The sequence below is a fragment of the Triticum urartu genome, chromosome 6 (assembly GCF_003073215.2).
Source record: "Triticum urartu cultivar G1812 chromosome 6, Tu2.1, whole genome shotgun sequence".
Lineage (NCBI taxonomy): Eukaryota > Viridiplantae > Streptophyta > Magnoliopsida > Poales > Poaceae > Triticum > Triticum urartu.
In genome coordinates this window covers 422110328-422131647 of record NC_053027.1, presented here as the reverse complement: position 1 = coordinate 422131647, position 21320 = coordinate 422110328, and the positions used below count along the sequence as shown (strand labels likewise).

Genomic DNA, 21320 nt, shown 5'->3' with positions numbered 1-21320 from the left:
GAGATTGCCACCAAGTATGCTAATGGTGAAGATGAGGATCGACTCGGGAGTGGCAAGCTCAAGTCAGTCGCTCCAGAAATCGGAGGAGGAAATTCCAATCGGAAACAGAAGCGGAAAGCCGAGCCAGCTGCTCCTGGGGAAGCCTTGGCTGTAACTCAAGGAAAGTTTAAGGGGAAACCGAAAGGACCTTGGAACCCCAAGAAAGTTAAAGAACAAGACGGAAATGATGTGTTGGATTTGCCATGTCACATCCACACCAAGAAAGATGAAGAGGGTAAGTTCATTTACCCGAGACATACCACTCGACAGTGTCGGCTCTTGATCCAACAGTTCCAGGGCAAGCAGCCCAAAGATAAGGAAAAGGAGTCGGACAAAGTTGAGGACAAGGAAGACAGTGATGATGGATACCCCCAGGTCAATTCCACCCTGATGATTTTTGCTGATGTTGAAAGCAAAAGTCGACTGAAAGTTATCAACCATGAGGTGAATATGGTTGCTCCGGCAACACCCAGTTATCTGAAGTGGTCTCAGACTGCCATCACATTCGACCAGTCCGATCACCCGACGCACATTGCCACCCCTGGGAGGCAAGCTTTGGTGGTCGACCCAGTTGTTGAAGGAACTCGACTGACCAAAGTCTTGATGGATGGTGGCAGTGGTTTGAACATACTGTATGCTGAGACGTTGAAAGGGATGGGCATTCCGATGTCCAGACTCAGTACCAGCAACATGAGTTTTCATGGAGTCATTCCTGGAAAGAAGGCTGAGTCACTCGGCCAGATTGCTCTTGATGTGGTTTTCGGTGATTCCAAGAATTACCGCAAAGAAAAGTTGACGTTCGAAGTTGTAGATTTCCAGAGTGCTTATCACGCTATTTTGGGCAGGCCGGCTTATGCACGCTTCATGGCTCGACCATGTTATGTGTATCTTAAATTGAAGATGCCTGGTCCCAAAGGTGTGATCACTGTTATGGGCAATCGGAAGAAAGCAGAAGAGTGTTTTCAGAAAGGTTCGAAGATCGCTGATGCTCAGATGGCAGTGGTGGAGCTGCAGGAATACCAGAAGACTGCAGACCCAAGTGATTTGTTGCGAGCCAAGAAGCCCACTACAGAATCAGCTTTTCAGTCGTCTAGCGAAACGAAGCCGGCTCACATTCACCCGATCGATCCCAGTGCTGCTCCGACTCATATCTCAACAACACTCGACTCCAAATAGGAAGAAGCGCTCATCCAGTTCCTCCATGAGAAACGGGACATTTTCGCATGGAAGCCTTCTGACATGTCGGGTGTTCCCAGGGGGCTGGCTGAGCACCGCCTACGAGTCGACTCAAAAGTAAAACCTGTCAAAGAACATCTCCGACGGTCCGCCGTCCAGAAGAGAAAGGCTATTGGTGAGGAGGTGGCTCGGCTCTTAGCAGCAGAGTTCATCCGAGAGATCTACCACTCCGAGTGGCTCGCCAATGTTGTCATGGTCCCGAAGAAGGACAAGTCACTTCGCATGTGCATTGACTTTAAACATATCAATCGGGCCTACCCGAAAGATCATTTTCCTCTCCCCCGCATCGACCAGATAGTCGACTCGACTGCGGGATGTGAGCGACTGTCTTTTTTAGACGCCTATTCCGGGTACCATCAGATCCGTCTGTATGGACCTGACGAGATCAAAACAGCTTTCATCACTCCATTCGGGTGCTTCTGTTATGTTACCATGCCGTTCGGCCTCAAGAATGCCGAAGCCACATTCATGAGGATGATTCAGAAGTGTTTGCTCACTCAAATCAGTCGAAATGTGGAAGCATACATGGATGATATTGTGATCAAGTCACGGAAGGGTTCCGACCTGCTGACTGACCTTGCTGAAACCTTTGCCAACCTCATGAGGTATGATATCAAGCTTAATCCATCAAAGTGCACATTCGGAGTTCCCGGCGGAAAGCTACTCGGTTTTCTCGTTTCCGAACAGGGAATCGACGCCAATCTAGAAAAAGTCGGTACTATACTCTGAATGGAAAGTCCTGTCTGAGTGCACGACGTCCAGAAGCTTACTGGTTGCTTGGCCGCTTTAAGTCGATTCATCTCTCGTCTTGGTGAAAAGACATTGCCTCTTTACCGATTGATGAAGAAGTCCGACAAGTTCAAGTGGACTCCTAAAGCTGATGCAGCGTTTGCAGAGCTCAAAGCTCTGCTCTCCACCCAGCTGGTGCTTGCTGCCCCAATCAACAAAGAACCTTTGCTGCTTTACATCGCAGCCACGAGACAAGTCATCAGTACGGTACTTACGGTCGAGCGGGAAGAAGAAGGAAAAGCCTTCAAAGTTCAGCGCCCAGTATATTATATTTCTGAAGTTTTGACCCCGTCGAAGCAAAGATATCCTCATTATCAGAAGCTTGTATATGGGATTTATATGACCACAAAGAAGGTTGCTCACTACTTCTCTGATCATTCCATTACAGTCGTCAGCGACGCTCTATTGTCAGAGATCCTGCATAACAGAGATGCAACTGGTCGAGTGGCAAATTGGGCGATCGAACTCCTTCCTCTAGATATCAAGTTTGAGGCAAAGAAAGCTATCAAGTCCCAGGCAATAGCAGATTTCGTCGCCGAGTGGATTGAACAGCAACTGCCGACTCAGGTTCACTCGGAGCATTGGACCATGTTCTTCGATGGTTCCAAAATGCTGAATGGTTCCGGTGCCGGGGTGGTATTGGTCTCCCCCCCGAGGAGATAAGCTCAGATATGTTCTTCAAATCCACTTTGATTCCTCCAATAATGAGGCAGAATATGAAGCACTTTTATATGGGCTACGCATGGCCATTTCACTCGACGTCCGTCGCCTCATGGTCTATGGCGACTCAGATTTGGTGGTTAATCAGGCGATGAAGGAGTGGGACATCAGAAGTTCAGCCATGACTGGTTATTGCAATGCAGTGAGAAAGCTGGAGAAGAAATTCAAGGGGTTAGAACTTCATCACATACCCCGACTGAAAAATCAAGCAGCTAATGATTTGGCAAAAATAGGTTTCAAAAGAGAAGCCATTCCCAGCAATGTTTTTTTGGAACACATCCACACACCATCAGTTCAGGAGGATCGCTTCACTGAAGAGGCCCCGCAGCCAAAAAGTGCCACGGATCCGACTGAAGTTGAAGTTCCAGCTGTGGTCGACCTGATCATGGAAGTCTTGGTCATCACTCCCGACTGGACAATACCGTACATCGCGTACATCCTAAGGAAAGAATTCCCAGAGGACGAAGAAGAGGCTCGACAGATCGTCTGTCGATCCAAGGCCTTTACAGTCATAAAGGGACAGTTGTATAGAGAAAGCGCGACTGGAGTCAGTCAGAAGTGTATAACACCAGAAGAAGGTCAGATGATCCTTGATGATATCCACTTGGGGACCTGTGGTCATCATGCGTCCTCTCGGACCATTGTGGCTAAAGCATACCGAGCGGGATTCTACTGGCCAAGAGCGAATGAAATGGTGAAAGAGATAGTCGACAAGTGTGAAGGATGTCAGTTTTACTCCAATATGTCGCATAAGCCCGCGTCAGCCCTGAAAACCATTCCACTCGTCTGGCCCTTCGCCGTTTGGGGACTGGACATGGTTGGACCACTGAGAATGGGCAGGAGCGGCTTCACTCATGTGCTGGTAGCAGTCGACAAGTTCACCAAATGGATTGAAGCTAAGCCTATCAAGAATCTTGATGCTTGCACTACTACCAGTTTCATCAGAGAGTTGATATTCAGATATGGAGTTCCGCACAGCATCATCACTAACAATGGGTCAAACTTCGATTCCGAATAATTCGGAGCCTTTTGCGCCTCTCAGGGCACACGAGTCGACTACGCTTCGGTCGCTCACCCCAGTCGAATGGACAAGCGGAAAGAGCAAACGGCTTAATTCTCAAAGGACTGAAACCTCGATTGATGCTCGATCTCAAGCACGCAGCAGGTGCATGGGTCGACGAGCTTCCATCAGTTCTTTGGGGATTGAGGACAACCCCGAACCGATCGACCGGGAGAACCCCATTCTTTCTGGTCTACGGAGCCGAAGCAGTTTTGCCGAGTGACCTGCTTCACAACGCACCCCGAGTCGAGTTCTACTCTGAAGATGAAGCGGAACAAGCCCGACAGGACGCAGTCGACCTCCTGGAAGAAGAAAGAGAAATGGCCATGATCCGATCGACCATCTATCAGCAAGACTTGCGTTGATTCCATGCCAGAAATGTGAAGAGTCGAGCCTTCCAAGAAGGAGACTTGGTCCTCCGAGTGGATCAACCGAAACCACACAAACTCACTCCTACTTGGGAAGGTCCCTTCATAGTCACCAGAGTCCTCCACAATGGAGCGTATCACCTTTATAATGTTGATCGCCAGATTGATGAGCCACGAGCCTGGAATGCGGAGCTGCTCCACCCCTTTTATACTTGAATTCTCACTCGGATGAGATGTAATAAGAGAAACTCTGTAGCTTATTTATCAAAGACAAGAGCGTTATAATTTTCCCAGTGATTGTTGTTGTTTTTGTTTGCGGAAGAAATCCCTCAGCGGGTGGCTTAGCTACGAATCCGTTTCGCCTAAGTTTGTAAAAGAAAAATCCTACCGAGTGGAGAGCGACCCTCCCACTCGGGGGCTTAGCTGCAGTCCAGTACTCGCCTAAGTATTTGAAAATCCTACCGAGTGGTGAGACAGCCTCCCACTCGGGGGCTTAGCTGCAGTCCAGTACTCGCCTAAGTATTTGAAAATCCTACCGAGTGGTGAGCAACCCTCCCACTCGGGGGCTTAGCTGCAGTCCGGTACTCGCCTAAGTATTTGAAAATCCTACCGAGTGGTGAGCCAGCCTCCCACTCGGGGGCTTAGCTGCAGTCCAGTACTCGCCTAAGTATTTGAAAAATCCTACCGAGTGGAGAGAAACCCTCCCACTCGGGGGCTTAGCTGCAGTCCAGTACTCGCCTAAGTATTTGAAAATCCTACCGAGTGGTGAGCCAGCCTCCCACTCGGGGGCTTAACTGCAGTCCAGTACTCGCCTAAGTATTTGAAAAATCCTACCGAGTGGTGAGCGACCCTCCCACTCGGGGGCTTAGCTGCAGTCCAGTACTCGCCTAAGTATTTGAAAATCCTACCGAGTGGTGAGCCAGCCTCCCACTCAGGGGCTTAGCTGCAGTCCAGTACTCGCCTAAGTATTTGAAAAATCCTACCGAGTGGAGAGAAACCCTCCCACTCGGGGGCTTAGCTGCAGTCCAGTACTCGCCTAAGTATTTGAAAATCCTACCGAGTGGTGAGCCAGCGTCCCACTCGGGGGCTTAGCTGCAGTCCAGCATTCGCCTAAGTATTTGAAAAATCCTACCGAGTGGTGAGCGACCCTCCCACTCGGGGGCTTAGCTGCAGTCCAGTACTTGCCTAAGTATTTGAAAATCCTACCGAGTAGTGAGCGACCCTCCCACTCGGGAGCTTAGCTGCAGTCCAGTACTCGCCTAAGTATTTGAAAATCCTATCGAGTGGTGAGCGACCCTCCCACTCGGGGGCTTAGCTGCAGTCCAGTACTCGCCTAAGTATTTGAAAATCCTACCGAGTGGTGAGCGACCCTCCCACTCGGGGGCTTAGCTGCAGTCCAGTACTCGCCTAAGTATTTGAAAATCCTACCGAGTGGTGAGCGACCCTCCCACTCGGGGGCTTAGCTGTAGTCCAGTACTCGCCTAAGTATTTGAAATTCCTACCGAGTGGTGAGCGACCCTCCCACTCGGGGGCTTAGCTGCAGTCCAGTACTCGCCTAAGTATTTGAAAAATCCTACCGAGTGGTGAGTGACCCTCCCACTCGGGGGCTTAGCTGCAATTCAGTACTCGCCTAAGTATTTGAAACTCCTACCGAGTGGTCAGCGACCCTCCCACTCGGGGGCTTAGCTGCAGTCCAGTACTCGCCTAAGTATTTGAGAATCCTACCGAGTGGTGAGCGACCCTCCCACTCGGGGGCTTAGCTGCAGTCCAGTACTCGCCTAAGTATTTGAAAAATCCTACCAAGTGGTGAGCGACCCTCCCACCCGGGGGCTTAGCTGCAGTCCAGTACTCGCCTCAGTATTTTAAAATCCTACCGAGTGGTGAGCGACCCTCCCACTCGGGGGCTTAGCTGCAGTCCAGTACTCGCCTAAGTATTTAAAAATCCTACCGAGTGGTGAGCCAGCCTCCCACTCGGGGGCTTAGCTGCAGTCCAGTACTCGCCTAAGTACGAAACACATCTCAATCCACAAGGACGACGAGGTGCAGGTCGACTGCCACCTTCTACTTGGGAGCTTCGCCACAAATACAACGTGCGCTCCATCTCAATCCACAATGACGATGAGGTGCAGGTCGACTGCCACCTTCTCCTTGGGAGCTTCGCCACAAATACAACATGCGCTCCATCCCACTCCGCAAGGATGACGAGGTGCAGGTCGACTGCCACCTTCTCCTTGGGAGCTTCGCCACAAATACAACGTGCGCTCCATCCCACTCCGCAAGGACGACTACCGGTTCGGTTTACACTCGACGCGGTTCCCCCACCGGTTCTGATCCCACCGGTTCTGATCCCACTCGCCCAGACCGAGTAGAAGAGACAAACTACCAGTTCGGTTTACACTCGACGCGGCCAGACCACATCGAGCGAAAGAATCAAAATACAAAGACTACAGTCGACTGCCAGCAGTCCATTGTAGTCTCGGGGACTACACCCAGTGGGTGCACTCAGCGTGCCCCGACTAGTTCAAAAATTCAATCGACGCACCCAGTGGGTGTACAGATGCAAAGATTTTCGGAAAGAGAGTCTTCAGATAGCATATCCTAACAGAACAAGCGGTGACCAACTAACCTAAACGTTGCTTTGGAGAGCCGAGCTGGCATCGTAGGCGGCCTGACTGGCGTCCCGCACCGTCTTCATCTTCTCCATCATAATGCCCGCCTGGCGTATGGCTTCCTTGGCAGCATTCACTTCGTCCTCTGGGACATGATGGGTCGCAAAAACTGAAGGTGGGTCGACAGGGGCCTGAGCAGTCGATGAAGAAGGCAAGGCACTTGACAATGGCACGACAAAGGTAACAGAACCCCGATTGGCATCACCAGCGTCCTGAACGACTGGTTCCACCCTCGGCGTCGACTGTGGCACCTTGCTTGCAGGAGCTTGCCTATTTTTCCTTGTCAAAGGCCTCTCGGGCTCTTCATCATCATCATCGGGGAGGTCAATAATGTTAGGAGCTGTTCAAAGTTCAATCGCCAAAATCACATCACCCAATGGTACACATTGCAGTTGAGTCGACCAAATAAAGACAGAATGGCAGAAATCATACCCAGATTGGAAGTGACCGCATCCTCCATTACCTCATCCTCGTCCCTGTAAACTGAGGTCCCGGAAGTAGCAGCGCTGCCAGTTCCAAAGTTCGTCTGGTTAAATCAAGAAAAAACAAACAGCACGGGGCGTCGAGTGAATACAAAGGGAGACACTCACGCAGAAGCGATGGGGATGTCAATCTTAATCTTCGGCAACGCCTTCCGAGGTTTCGGCTCTGCAACTTTGGGATGCTTTGACGCTTTTTCAGTTGGGGTTGGTGAAGAGGTCTGAGGACGCTTTGAAGACTGACCAGCCTGAGCAATCGCCTTTTCACGGGCGCTCGGTTGTTCTTGGTCAAGCTTGGATCGCCTCTCCCTGCGAGGAGGTGACTCGACTTCTTCTTCGTCACTTGAGTCATCACTTTCTTCATCCCCTTCACCGTCAGAATACCATTCGCCACTGTCGCCACCGCTCGCCTCTCCTTCCAGGTCTTGCTCTTGCTCTCCATTGGGCATTGAATACATTTCGATAAGAGCCTGAAAGAAAGCAGGAAGAATAAAGTCAGTCGACGCAGTATAGACAGCTGCGTGAGTGAATTCAGATTACAATCAAAGCTCAGAATCGGACCTTCTCTACATGAGACTGGTCGAATGGAGGAACTCTCCTGGCTCCCCTGGGGTTGTCCTTGTTTCCGGTCATGGCCAACAACCACTTCTCCAGTGTGTCGTCATCGACCTCCCTGGGTGAATCCGAGTGGAGTCGTCAAGACCCGAATACATCCACATCGGATGGTCTCGGGCTTGAAGAGGCTGGATGCGCCGCTGAAGGAAAACCTCCAAGAGATCCATACCGGTGACCCCGTCACGGATAAGCTGGACCACTCGTTCGACCAGCCCCCTAACCTGCGCCTTCTCCTCCGGGAGCACCTTCAAAGAGGAGGGTTTCCTCACTCGGTCCATGGTAAAAGGAGGGAGGCCAGTCGACTGCCCTGGCGTCGGCTGGTCTTTGCAGTAAAACCAGGTCGACTGCCATCCGCGAACCGAGTCGGGAAGAATCATGGCTGGAAAGGAACTTTTCCCTCTCATCTGAACACCAAGACCCCCACACATCTGAATCACTTGTGTTCTCTCGTCACTCGGATTGGCCTTTTTCACCGTCTGAGAATGATAAGTGAAAATGTGCTTGAAAAGACCCCAGTGAGGCCGACAACCCAAGAAATTCTCGCACAAAGACACGAAAGCAGCGAGATACACGATTGTGTTGGGAGTGAAGTGGTGGAGTTGTGCCCCAAAGAAATTCAGAAATCCCCGAAAGAAAGGGTGAGGAGGCAAGGAAAATCCACGGTCGACGTGGGTGGCAAGGAGAACACACTCGCCCTCCCGAGGTTGCGGCTCGGATTCCTTCCCCGAAAGCCGCGCCGATCCATGGGGGATCAGCCCTCCTTCGGCTAGGTCGTCGAGGTCTTCTTGGCGGATCGTCGAGCGGATCCAGTCGCCCTGGATCCAGCCCTTCGGCAGGCCGGCTCGCGAGGAAGATCCACCCCGACTGGTCGCCTTCCCCTTCGCCTTTGCCATCGCCTTCTTCGCCCGCTCCAGAGCCGCCGTCTTCTCCTTTCCCATCGTCACCGGCGAGACGCGTATGGAGCGGCGGCGCTGGGGCGAGAGCGAGCGCGACGAAGAAGCCTGGAGAGGGGAAGAGGAAATGGGAACACGCTGTTCAAGAAACCCCAGTCCAACGCCTTATATGAGGTCGCTTCCGAGTGGCTGACTGGTAGGCCCAGGCGGTCCTGTCAAATCCTGTAACAATCGCGCGCGCGATACGTGGCGAAAAAGGTGGCGCGGAGATCGAGGCGGCTCCGCCCTATCCCATCCGATTACTGCGGCCTCCCCGTCCCGCGCGCTTCCCAAAATTCGAATCCCGCTAAATCTGCGGGCAGCAGAACAACTTGTCAGACGGAAGATCTCCTCCACGCCGTCACTCGGAGCCTTTCAAGTAAAGAAACTCACTCGACAAAAAACTAAGAATGGATCAAGGCGACTGAAAAGGAAGTTGCTGTCATCACTCAGGTTCATTGATCCGAAACAAGATATGCTCATGGCATGAAAAATGAGTCGGAGAAGTTCTCAACTCCTTCCCCACTCAAACCTCGATCCATTCGGGGGCTAATGATGAAGCTATGCACCTAGGGTAGGGTCATGGACCTGTCCCAACTGCCCTACTCAAGGACATCTCTAGAAGAAATCACCTTTCAATCGACTTGGAGGTGTTCCACTCGACAGACTCGAAGACACTCGACCAAGAAGCAATCACTCGACCAAGATCCAACCACTCGACGGCCAGGAGACCTAAAGGCACTCTGCACGCTAACGGTCGGTTATTAAGTAGCTTTTATGGTCATCATAGCACTTTATTAGGGGCGTTACCAGTAACGCCCGACCTTAATGTATTTAAAACCCTGCACAACTGAGGGCCGGAGGGGTCCAGCGAACTCTATATAAGCCACCCCCTCCTTAGTGTAAAGGGTTCGCACCCCTGTAATTCATACACGCATAATCCAGTCGACCGCCTCCGGGCTCCGAGACGTAGGGCTATTACTTCCTCCGAGAAGGGCCTGAACTCGTAAACCTCGTGTGCTTACAACTACTCCATAGCTAAGATCTTGCCTCTCCATACCTACCCCCCTACATTGATGTCAGACTTAGAACCACGACATCCGCTTATATTTTGCCAAAAATTTAAGTTGGGTCATGATATTGGGGTCCATAGCTTTTCAACGGTATATCGCAAGCCCCATTTGGGCAATGTTGGCGGAAGTTCAACCTAGTTCACAGGGAAGTTCAACGTACTACTAGTGGGGCAGGTCAGGTTGTGATCAGAATATTATTCTGATCCCGTGATCAGAATAGTGTTTATGTGAATAAGGTCTTAAGAGGTGTTATTATAATAGACCCACCATATATATATATATATATATATATATATACTATTCATCACCCAGGGTGCAGAATAAACTGTTATCCACCCGAGGTAATCTTACGATCATTTCATAATTAAATTACGTTTCGAATTCAAATAATTACATTCCTATTGATTCACTACGTAAAATTTAACATAAGAAAACAAAAATATAGGTCATAAGACAAGAAAATTTACATTTTATGTGTATTTTAGACTATATTTTTACATTTGTAATTTTACATAACATAAAATATTTTTTACGGCAATTATATATTTTCTTACGGTCCCTTTTTGCGTCGGAAATAAGACGAAACTTACGGAACGTAAAATTATGGTGCATTGATGATAAAATAGAGGGGGGTGAAGAATAACTATTCCTCACCCATTTACCATCAATGCACCATAAATTTGCGTTCCGTAAGTTTTATCTTATTTCCGACGCAAAAAGCGACCATAAGAAAAAATATAATTGCCGTAAAAAATATTTTATGTTATGTAAAATTACAAACGTAAAAACATAGTCTAAAATACACATAAACTGTAAATTCTCTTGTCTTATGACCTATATTTTTATTTTTTTATGTCAAATTTTACGTAGTGAATCAATAGAAATATAACTATTTGAATTTGAAACGTAATTTAATTATGAAATGATCATAAGATTACCTCGGGTGAAAAATAACTTATTCTGCACCCTGAATGATGAATACTAACATTATATATATATATATATATATATATATATATATAATTTTCTCTGTAAATTTGATTAAAGTTTGCTTAGTTGGACTAATCCATACACACTGCATTATGGAACAGAGGGAGCGAGTACCAATCGTTCCCAGCAGACATTATTTAACTACCATAGTTGGGGTACTCTTTTTTTAGGGAAGATATACGATGACTAGTTTGGCACGTATAGAAAAGCAAAAGCACGTGGGGTCAAAGCCATCCCTCCGATTTGCAATTGCAACCCCCACCCGTCTCCTCTCCCGTCGCCATCGGAGACCATTTCGTTTGACTGATACGACCACCCATCCCATGCCTAGTTAGTGTAACTCCGTTCAGAAACTTAGGCACGTAGTAGTAGTAACCCGTAGTCTTCACACACATCGTTTTCTGCTTCTTCTCTTCCTCCGCCTCACAGCGTAAAACCAAAATTCAAGTTCAGAAACAACAGCCGAAACTTAAGTTCTACCAGGAAGGTTGGTGAAATTCATCGTGGGTTCTCCTTGGTGGCGCCATGCAGCCTGCCACTCTCTTCTCGCGTCAAACCATTCCGCGTCGGTTTTATTGACTTTCCCAGTGGCGGCTTTGTGCCGCGCGGTGCCTCCTTTCCCCTCGTGGTTCGAGCTGCCGAGCGAGGTGGAGGCACGCACGCACGCGCATGGAGGAAACAAGGCCACCACGAGGCTGAAATCGTAGCAGAGCTTTCGTTCTCCGGGGAAATGGGTTGCCTCGGCCGCTTCAGGAGCAAGATCAGGGCGGGCAAGGGCAAGAGACCGCACGGGAGGCCGGTGCGGGGCCCGGGCGCGTCGTTCACCTCCGAGGCCACCTGCTCGACGGCGTCGTCGTCGGCCGCGGCCACGAGCCAGTCCCAGGACTCCGGCGCGACCGTGCGGCCCGGCGGGAGCAAGTCGTCGGGGTCGGCCTCGTCGGCGCGGAGCATCCCAGAGCTGTACGAGGAGCGGGGCGCGAGCAGCCTGCGCGAGTTCGGCCTCCGGGAGCTCCACGCCGCCACCAGCGACTTCAGCCGGCTGCTCAAAATCGGCGAGGGCGGGTTCGGGAGCGTCTACAAGGGGGTCGTCCGCCTGCCCGGTGGCCCCGCCGGCGGCACCGTGGTGGCCATCAAAAGGCTCAACACCAGCGGCCACCAGGTAGTATTTCTATTTCCATGGTTAAAATTAGGAATTTCATTCGGCGGTGTTCTTCTCTTGTTTTTTCTTGTCATGTTCTTCGTCATCATAGGTTGATTCAGTGTAAGATCTAGCCCGGATATAACCCTACAGTTTACTAGTACTACTTGCCAATTGCGACCTATAGTAGCAGCTCTTCGCGTGCTGGCTTCCTAAGATTGGACAAGGTTTGCACAATTGTTTCAGTTGTTGGAGTAGTTCATTGATCTCTGTGGCCTAAGGCTGCAATCCTTCTGATGATATGCAATATGAGAATACTATCAAACATCTGTGCAGTGTGAATTCTGCCAAGTATATGCGTGGTTGGATGCTTTCAGTGTTATTGCATTGTACTCCCTCCGATCCAAATTAATTGACGCAGGTTTAGTGCAACTTCAGTACTAAACCTGCTTGAAAGTTGTACTAAACCTGTGCCAATTAATTTGGATTGGAAGGAGTAGTATCATTATATTGTCCAACTATTTGATGCTACTAGGAGTCAACGATTCATTCAGTACTTGTATTTGAGTTCCCTTTGTCTCACTACCAACCTTGATCAGGGGCATAAGCAATGGCTGGCAGAAGTTCATTTTCTAGGGGTTGTCGAGCACCCAAACCTCGTCAAGCTCATCGGTTACTGTGCTGCCCGTAATGAAAGAGGTCCTCAGAGGCTGCTTGTCTATGAGTTCATGACGAACAAAACTCTGGATGATCATCTATTCAATCGAGCATACCCTGTTCTTCCATGGGGCGTCAGGTTGGAAATAGTATTTGGTGCTGCTCAGGGTTTGATGTATCTCCATGAAGGGTTGGAGATTCAGGTACAGCTTGCCAACTTTCCACAGCATTCTTTGTGTGAGAAATGAGAATACTGCATTATTGTAGGACAAGAGTGAGGCCAATGTTGTATGACTATCTACAACATATTTTGGAACTTAAACGATACCTGATTTGCAAATAACAGGGAGTGAAAAATGCATAAATTCGTGCAGCACCACATCATATCGGTAAATGCTGGAATTTGCAATTCAGTTAATTCATCATATTAATAAATCTAATCGATCTGACCATAACTTGGATGGATACAGTACTCATTCCATGTTGCTTCAACTAATTTTGCAAGTTAAAACATGTGTGCTAAAGCATTAATTTCTGGATGGAACTATGTTGTGCAGTGATCATACTAATTGAACCGCATAGTTGCGAGAAAATGGATGTCATGAATATTATTTCCTGTTTGTTAAGGGAAGGATTTTAAAATAAGTGTTATCTCCAACCTTCCAGGTTTTGATTTTGCTTAGGAAAATAGCATAGAAATGTCATCATTTTTATGATCAAATTTCATGGATTTTTTTAGATCATATATCGTGATTTCAAAGCTTCCAATGTTCTGCTGGATGAGGAGTTTAGACCGAAACTTTCAGACTTTGGATTAGCAAGGGAAGGGCCATCAGCAGATCAAACTCATGTGTCTACAGCGGTACGTGTTAATTATAGTTCAGAGCAAGATAATGGAGTTTCCTCATGCTGCATCCACCCATTCAAGAATATTTCCTTATGGGAACAATTTGCTCTATCATAATCAGGTTATGGGAACCTATGGTTATGCGGCTCCAGACTACGTCGCGACAGGCCATCTCACCACCAAGAGTGATGTTTGGAGCTTTGGAGTAGTACTCTATGAGATCCTCACCGGACGACGTTCTATGGATAAGAACCGCCCCAAGAATGAGCAGAAACTGCTGGAATGGGTAAAGCAGTATCCTGCCGGAAGTAAGCAGTTCAGCAAGATTATAGATACAAGACTCGAAGGCCGTTACTCTAGGCAGGGAACTAGAGAAATTGCTAAGTTGGCCAACACCTGCCTTGCAAAGCGCTCAAGGGACCGTCCAACCATGAGACAGGTGGCTGACAGCCTAAAGCAAGTGATGCAGCTCAAGCAGTTGGATGGCGAAAGTGTCACATCAGGGGGCAACTCGCCACCTCATGATGTCCAGGGTAAGCCAACAGCAGACGATATTGCCGTGGCTTCAGCAAGGCGGCGGATGCTTCACCTTGCTGCTCTAGGTGAAAATGGAAACAGCATCGCAAGGAGGAGATTCATGTTCATGAAGGCTGCCGCTGCTCCAACTCCAACGTGATCTTCTGTAACAATTAATGTCCTAGACTCCGTGTACATTGTGATGCGTCTATGAAGAAAAATCCACTAATGGTGATTTTTCCTCCTTATCAGTGTACAACCTTTAGAAGATCTAATGTTTTGTGTACTTGTCTTCATACGTAGTTCTTTAGGTTGAGTTGCATATTTGGAACTTGAGACTTTGAGAGTTCCTGATGTGAAGGGTTGTTTATACAGTACCAATGTAGGTATGAAATGAGTCTGTTTTCTATGTTTTACCGTGTATCCAACCTTGTAAAGTGGACATTGAAAATGGTGGCGTCTTGTTTCTGCAGTTGCTAGCCATATATTTGAGGTCTGATATCGGTAAATGGCACTTTGCAGATGGTACCTTAGGTATGAAATATAATTTTGCGTTATATTATTGACTGCTATTTTCAACATGTCAAGATGTGAAAGAGATATTATTTATATACCTCCTCCTTCAACATACAGGTTTGTCAATTCTTCACTTTTGACAAGAAATTAACCTAAAGGTTGACGAACAAGCGCCTTGAGTTCCTACTTGTACAAGTTCATTTCATGCTTCCCATTCTTGATAGCATAAAACAAAACCTTATGTGATGTTATTTTGAACTATTATGCCAAAGTAAGTATGCACTCTTTGACAGAAGTGCCAAACCAAAATACCCAAGAAGCAGAGCGTGTAGAGTGCAATCTCAAACTCAGGACTGACCAACCAATGTGCTGGGTACAGATTTCAGCAAGCCATGCCACTCAAACTGAATGGTGAGCAGCTGTGTCTCAGAGTCTGGCTGCAGACAAGCAATTCAGCATAAGACCTTTTAAGACCCATACGAGTTGCGATATAAACATGTGCCATGTATGTTCAGATCATAGACTCACCAGGTCCCCGCATTTCTTTGGAAATATGTACCCTTGGTAATCCACATTGCCTTTGGATTCTTCCAGGTAAAACTGCATATTAGTCACACAGCACCATGATAACATGTCTTTCAGATAATGGAACCATGCTGCTGAAATAACACAATAACTTGCCTGAATCCAGTTGTGGAAGCCTGTGACCTCATCCTCACCTCGACACCGCCCCTTGATCTCTCCTACAAAGACATGCTCAAAGGCAGAAGAGCTACCAGAGCATCACCCCTTCCATACAAATTAAACCACAGGGATGCCAGCATTTTCTTGAAGTCCTTCTGGTCCTGAGACGTGATTCCCTTCAGCACCAGATACCGGTGTAAGTATTTGATTGGTGCACTTCTAGCAATCTCCTCAATAAAAGCAGCTTCTTCATTCTTGTCCTGCTGAGTGACTAATTCCTTGTATCCTTGGCGTGGGTTGTAGTTGTCCACAAGTGCACAAAAGCGACAGTATGTAGGCCTCCGCAGTACGTCATCCTTCAGCCAGCTGAACAAGTTTTCAGATGCCATGTCACCCTTCTGATAAACCTTCTTCCCTTGGCCACATTCGATTGTGTAGTCGTTACCAGGAAGGAGACGGTTCAGGTCAAGCTCCCATAGCGGACAGCATGCCTTTGGCAAATGATTGAGCTCCTCCCTGCTAGGCTCTACATTTAGACCATGGCGGAGCTGACTGACATCCTCAGAGTATTCTTGTTCAGAAGGTGGTCTTTTGTATCGCTTCCATTCCTCGGAGTTCTTCATACAGTCAATAGAAGTTCAGAAATCAGAATCCATGAAACAGAATCTTACTATAATTTACTGATATAGGTACGACTGCCATTCCTTCCAATCAGATTTTCCAAACGGTAGTCAACTTTCAGTTCAAACTATCAGAACTTTTTCCAATCAGACGACCCCACAACCGAACTCTCTTTCCTTACAGCCTACATAGCCATTCTATCAAACAGCACGCGAGCACCTCGGCCCACGTCGGCCGGGCTCTCTCCTGGCAGTCCCCTTCCCCTGGAGCGGCAGCGGCACGGTTGGCCGCCCTAGACGCGGCGTCCTCAGCCCCGCCGTGCGTGGCGCCAGACAAGCCATTCACGAGACCGTCCATGGCGCCCGATCTCTCGCCCTGGTTCCCCGTCCTTCGACGCAATAGATTTGAACTGACGAACGAAGGGAGGTGATATGATTAGTCTCCGGAATTTCCATGGGAGGGAGGGGGCGTCACCCATCGATCGCTGGGCGGTGGATGCATATGGTGATTCTGTTGGTGATTCCGGTTTGAGGTAGCAAGGAGGGGAAGGCGCGAACGTCGGGCGCGCGCGCACCGTCAGCCCGCTGTGGGCAAGTAGGCACTTAAATGGGCACGCTTGAGAAGAAAATGGGCACGCTTTGGGCCCAAGAAGTTCCTTTCCTCGGGTCGAGATCTTCAAAATTAAATCACATGTTGATAAGTTTTGACGAACTTTTTTCAGAAACAACCGGACCATGCCTCTCGCGGAAGAGAAAAGACGTGTGTTTTTTATTTATTTTCGAGAGGTATGGCCATGCCTCTTGTGGAAGAAAATATGTGCCTCTCGCGGAAGAAAAATCGTGCCTCTTGCGAAAGAAAAAAATAAATAAAACATGCGAAAGCAAAACCGTGCCTCTCGCGAAAGTAAAAATATGCATTTTTTTCGTTTTCGAGAGGCACGGACATGCCTCTCACGGAAGGAAAAAAGAAAAATGTGTTTCTTTAGACAAAAGAAAAAATTACAATTTTTTTTATCCAAAAGGTAAGAAAGACGGGCGGAAAACCGTAAAGCCGAAAAAACTAGGGAAAACCCATCTAAAAAGCCAAAACGCGTGCAGAAAAATAAAATAGAATAGAAACAAAATTCGGATCGAACATTCAGAGCGTGACATGTGGCGACGACTGTGGCACGCTCTCAGCTCACCCCAAGTAACCCTTGGTAAGGCTTCCAATGAATGCTCCTCAATTAGTTGCTCTCAACTCCTATTGGGGCGTGCCTATATCTCGCCTTCAGTGAGTCTGGCTTCGGACTCGCTAAAGGGGCGAGCAAGCTGGGACAGCCCACGAACGCAGGAGGCCACAGCCTATTTTTCTTGTCTTTGTTTTACATTTTTTCTTTTCTCTTTTATTTTTATTTTTGTACTTTTGTTTATACCTTAAAATATTATAATGTACTCCCTCCGTCCCATAATGTAAGAACGCTTTTGACATTAATGTAGTGTTAAAAACGTTCTTATATTTTGGGACGGAGGGAGTATATGTTACAGAAACACTCTTCAAAAAAATATTTCAAAAATGCTGAACAAGTATTTAAATTTTTTTGAACAAGTACTTGAAAAATGTTGAACAAGTATTTGAAAAAATGTAGATCATGTATACAAAAATGTTAGACACGTATTTGAAAAATATTAGACAAGTATTTTCAAATTTTGAACTAGTATTTAAAAAATGTTGAACAAGGCTTTTGAAAATTGTTGAATAATCATTTGAGAATATCTTGATCATGTATATAAAGATGTTGACCAAGTATTTGGGAAATGTTGAACAAGTATTTTAAAAAATATCACACAACTATTTCAAAAAATATTGAACAATTATTTAAAAATTGGTGAACAAGTATTTAAAAAAAATGTTGACATGTGTATCGGAATGTAGAATGAAAAAAAAAGAAACAAAGAAAAAACAAAAAAAATGAAAACCAAAGAAAAAAGTAAAGAAACAAATGAAAAACCCCAAAGAAGAAAAAACAAAAGAATAACAAAAAAATTGGAGAAAAAAAATAAAAACAAGCAAAAAAGAAAAGAAAGGGGGGGGGGGCGGAGAAACCGAGTAGAAATGAAGAAAAAAAAGAAAAAAAGAAACCCAGTAAAAATAGGAAAAGAAATGAACCTGTATGAAAACCGGCTAGTTTTCCTAATAGTACGTCGCGCCCTACCTAATCTATACGAAGATGAAGTTGGCACAGTGGCTAGCCTGCATCGAAGAAACTGGGAGACCCCGGTATCTATCCCTCGTGAGTGTAACATTTTTTACTCAGGGTGCCCCTCGGCCTACGTCGGTTGCCATCGGAAGCTTTTAGACTGAAAAACTTGTGTTGTTTTTTTTCTGAAATTTTTGTTCCGATAAAATTGTTGTTTTCCTGAAAATTCAATAATATGCAAGAAAATAACATCTGGCACCATGCACTGAATTAATAGGTAGGTCCAGAAAAGTAATATAAATTGATGTCAAAACTATGTCAAAATGATATAAACATGGCATGAAATAATCAAAATTATAGATGCATTTGAGACATATCGTAGCCACATCTCTTTCGTTACCGGTGCGGTTACTCCCAGATGTTGCTCTTGCGCTTGGTGGTCACTAGTGGTTGGAGCCTGCCATTGCGAGCCGCTTGCGAGGAAGCTATGCGCACCTCACTATCATGTCAAAATTAAAAAAAAATATTCTCGCATCATGTGGACATCACAACCATCTTAAAAGAAAAAAGAAAAAGCCTACAAAAACTTTTCTTGAAAAAAGTCTTCCTACCATTTAAAAAAACTCTAAAAAAGCATTTCTCACCGTAACTAACCAGCATGCGCCACATGGCGTGGCTGGTTGGCCACCATTCTAGCGTCTCTTGATGGGTTTAATGTGGGTGTTCTTCCTATGGTTCTGGTAATTCCAACCCTTTCTCTCACTTCCCTCTCTTCTGCCTTGGTCTATTGGCATTCATGCCTCACAACCTATCTCAGATTTGCTGAAGCTATTTTCCTAATTTTATGCAATAGGCGCCCGTCTCCTTGGATGAGGAGGATGACCAGGATCCCAACTCCATGAGCTCGACGAGCTTCACCTCGACTTCGCACACTAGGTAGTGGCTCTGCCACTATCTACTATGAGGTTTTTTTGCCAATTTTTCTAGGTAAATATGGGGATTGGTAGGCAACCTAACCATTTTAACTCATTTTTTGTCACCCAAGGCTTTGATTTTGTGCCACTGAATTTTGTGTCCATTTTGTAATGCTTTTTTATATGCAAATCATTGTTAGTTGTGCTTTTGCGGAGTGGTTGACAATTTAAAGATACTATAGGTCATTGTAGAGTGCTTGGCGATTGTAGATATTATAGCTGATATGCTCATGCGCAATCTTGCTTTTGCACATACTTGGCCTTTTTTAATTTGTGTTTTTCCATGGGCCAATACATCAGGATGGCTACTTTTGTTAATTTAGTCACAAACAACAAGGTTTACACAATTTTCCTTAAATTCCATTTTGCTATGACCTTTTTTAGATAAAAGAATTACCATGTCAGTTGGTACAGAACAATTTCTTTATAAAATTTTCTTTTCCATTTTGCCATCACCTTTTTAGAGCAAAAATTTCCATCTCACTTGGTAGATAATTTTTTTTCTTATCCCTTTTGCCATTAGAGAAACTTGACATGACCTTTTTTAGATCAAAATTTGCCATGTCATTTTGTATAGAACAGTTTCTCCCAAGAAAAGTATCTTAATGCTTTCTTCATAACGCACAGATCAAATTTCATTAAAAAATTCATATCACTTTGTAGCCTTTGTACTCCTAAATTCCCACATGCTTGGCAAATCTAGATTTACAAGGTTGCCAACAAATTGAACAAGCATATCTAGGATGTCATACAACATGATAAATAATTCAACCATACCATGCCAACTTTTATATGTTTATAAAAAAAATCCATGGCAAAAGTGTTCATAGCTTTCGCCATGTCACCAGTACAAAATTTGCCATGTCACAAAATACCTTTTTACTATGGCAAAATTGTTAAACTTTTTGCCATGGCAAAAAGTAAAAAAAATGTTGCCATATAACCAACACACCTTTTAAACTAATTTTACCATCACTTTTTCTTCTCATGGTCACATGGCAAATTAAAACCATTTTTTGTTTTCCAAGATGGCAACTTTAGGTCTTTTCAAAACACTTTTTAATGCCCTCATGGCAACTAGTGGAATTGCAACGGCAAGCTAGTGTACCATGGCAATGAAATTAACCATGGTTTTCTTTGGACCATGTAAAAAGAATTGGATCTTGGCAAATTACTTTTTTGCACCATGGCAAATATAACTTACGGACGTTGGTAGATATACTTTATGAACCATGGCAATTATTTTTTTGCACCATGGCAATTTTTACTTTTTGAACCATTCACATTTTTTACCACCACAAATTTATTGACCAACCCATGGCAATGTTTTCTTTTTTATTATGTTTTGAACAATTCATGACAAATTTATTGAACAATCCATGGTAATTTTCTTTTTTTGCGTGACCATGGCAAATTGTTTTTTTTTATTATGGCAAATTGTCCTATATATTTTGGCCATGGAAAATTTAATTTTGGTACCATGGCAAAAAAATTGGTAGCATGGTCAATTTTAATTATTTATCTGGACATGCAAAAATTGTTAAAGGAAACCATTGTAATTTATTTTTTTGTACACCGTATCATTATTTTTGTTTAATCCTTTGTTAACATGATGATGGCAGTTTTATGGTATATATGCTTTTTAGATAATAGGCAAATTCAGTTTGCATATCATGGCAAATCATTTTGTTTCTGTTTTGCAAGGTTTTTCTGTGTTTTCCCTTCTTTTGGTTTTTGGATTTTTTTAGTGCAACAGCAGGCAACTAGGTTGTGATTGACCTTTTTCGGTTTGGGCAATTGGGTTTGTGCCAGATGGACTAGCAGAAGTTTTTTTTTCTCGAGATGGACTAGCAGAATTTGCGACCAGGAATTTTTGTTCAATCGGTCGTTTTGAGGGAACGATTCATTTGATCTGGGAGCTATCCAGACTGAACGTCAACGCCATATTCGAATCATTTTTATTTTGTGCAGCATTGGTTGGGGTTACTGAAAGAATCAATATAAAACCAAAGGTGAGAGGAGGACGTGGGGAGAAAAAAACCGAGGAAGAAAGTGAGACGAACCTACCAACTCGATAGAGGAGGGAGGTCCTTGTAAATAGGAATCCTAGCGAAGTCGGCAGGCTCGGGTTATTCGGCTAATCAAATATTCTGGATTTTCTAGATTGCCCGAATATGGATCATTGGCAGCCGCTTCTTTTCTTTGACCGAATCTCGTG

The 21320-nt window shown here is 45.8% G+C and overlaps 1 protein-coding gene and 1 pseudogene across 1 annotated transcript; one reads left to right on the top strand and one right to left on the bottom strand.

The window, feature by feature from the left end:
* The first annotated feature begins 11352 nt into the window (after window positions 1-11352).
* LOC125513921 (probable serine/threonine-protein kinase PBL19) lies at window positions 11353-14613 on the top strand. The gene is made up of 4 exons (XM_048679134.1): window positions 11353-12129; window positions 12708-12968; window positions 13505-13627; window positions 13734-14613. The coding sequence occupies exons 1-4, from the start codon at window positions 11701-11703 to the stop codon at window positions 14286-14288; spliced, it is 1368 nt and encodes a 455-aa protein (XP_048535091.1). The 5' UTR covers window positions 11353-11700; the 3' UTR covers window positions 14289-14613.
* Window positions 14614-14660: 47 nt separating this feature from the next.
* Window positions 14661-16512, bottom strand: LOC125513922 (annotated as a pseudogene).
* Window positions 16513-21320: the final 4808 nt, after the last annotated feature.

Bases quoted from the DNA above. Each gene is read 5' to 3' on its own strand.
- LOC125513921 (XM_048679134.1), top strand. From the start codon at position 11,701: ATGGGTTGCCTCGGCCGCTTCAGGAGCAAGATCAGGGCGGGCAAGGGC. The intron at 12,969-13,504 runs GTACAGCTTGCC...GGATTTTTTTAG, and splicing joins ATGAAGGGTTGGAGATTCAG to ATCATATATCGTGATTTCAA. The intron at 13,628-13,733 runs GTACGTGTTAAT...TATCATAATCAG, and splicing joins AAACTCATGTGTCTACAGCG to GTTATGGGAACCTATGGTTA.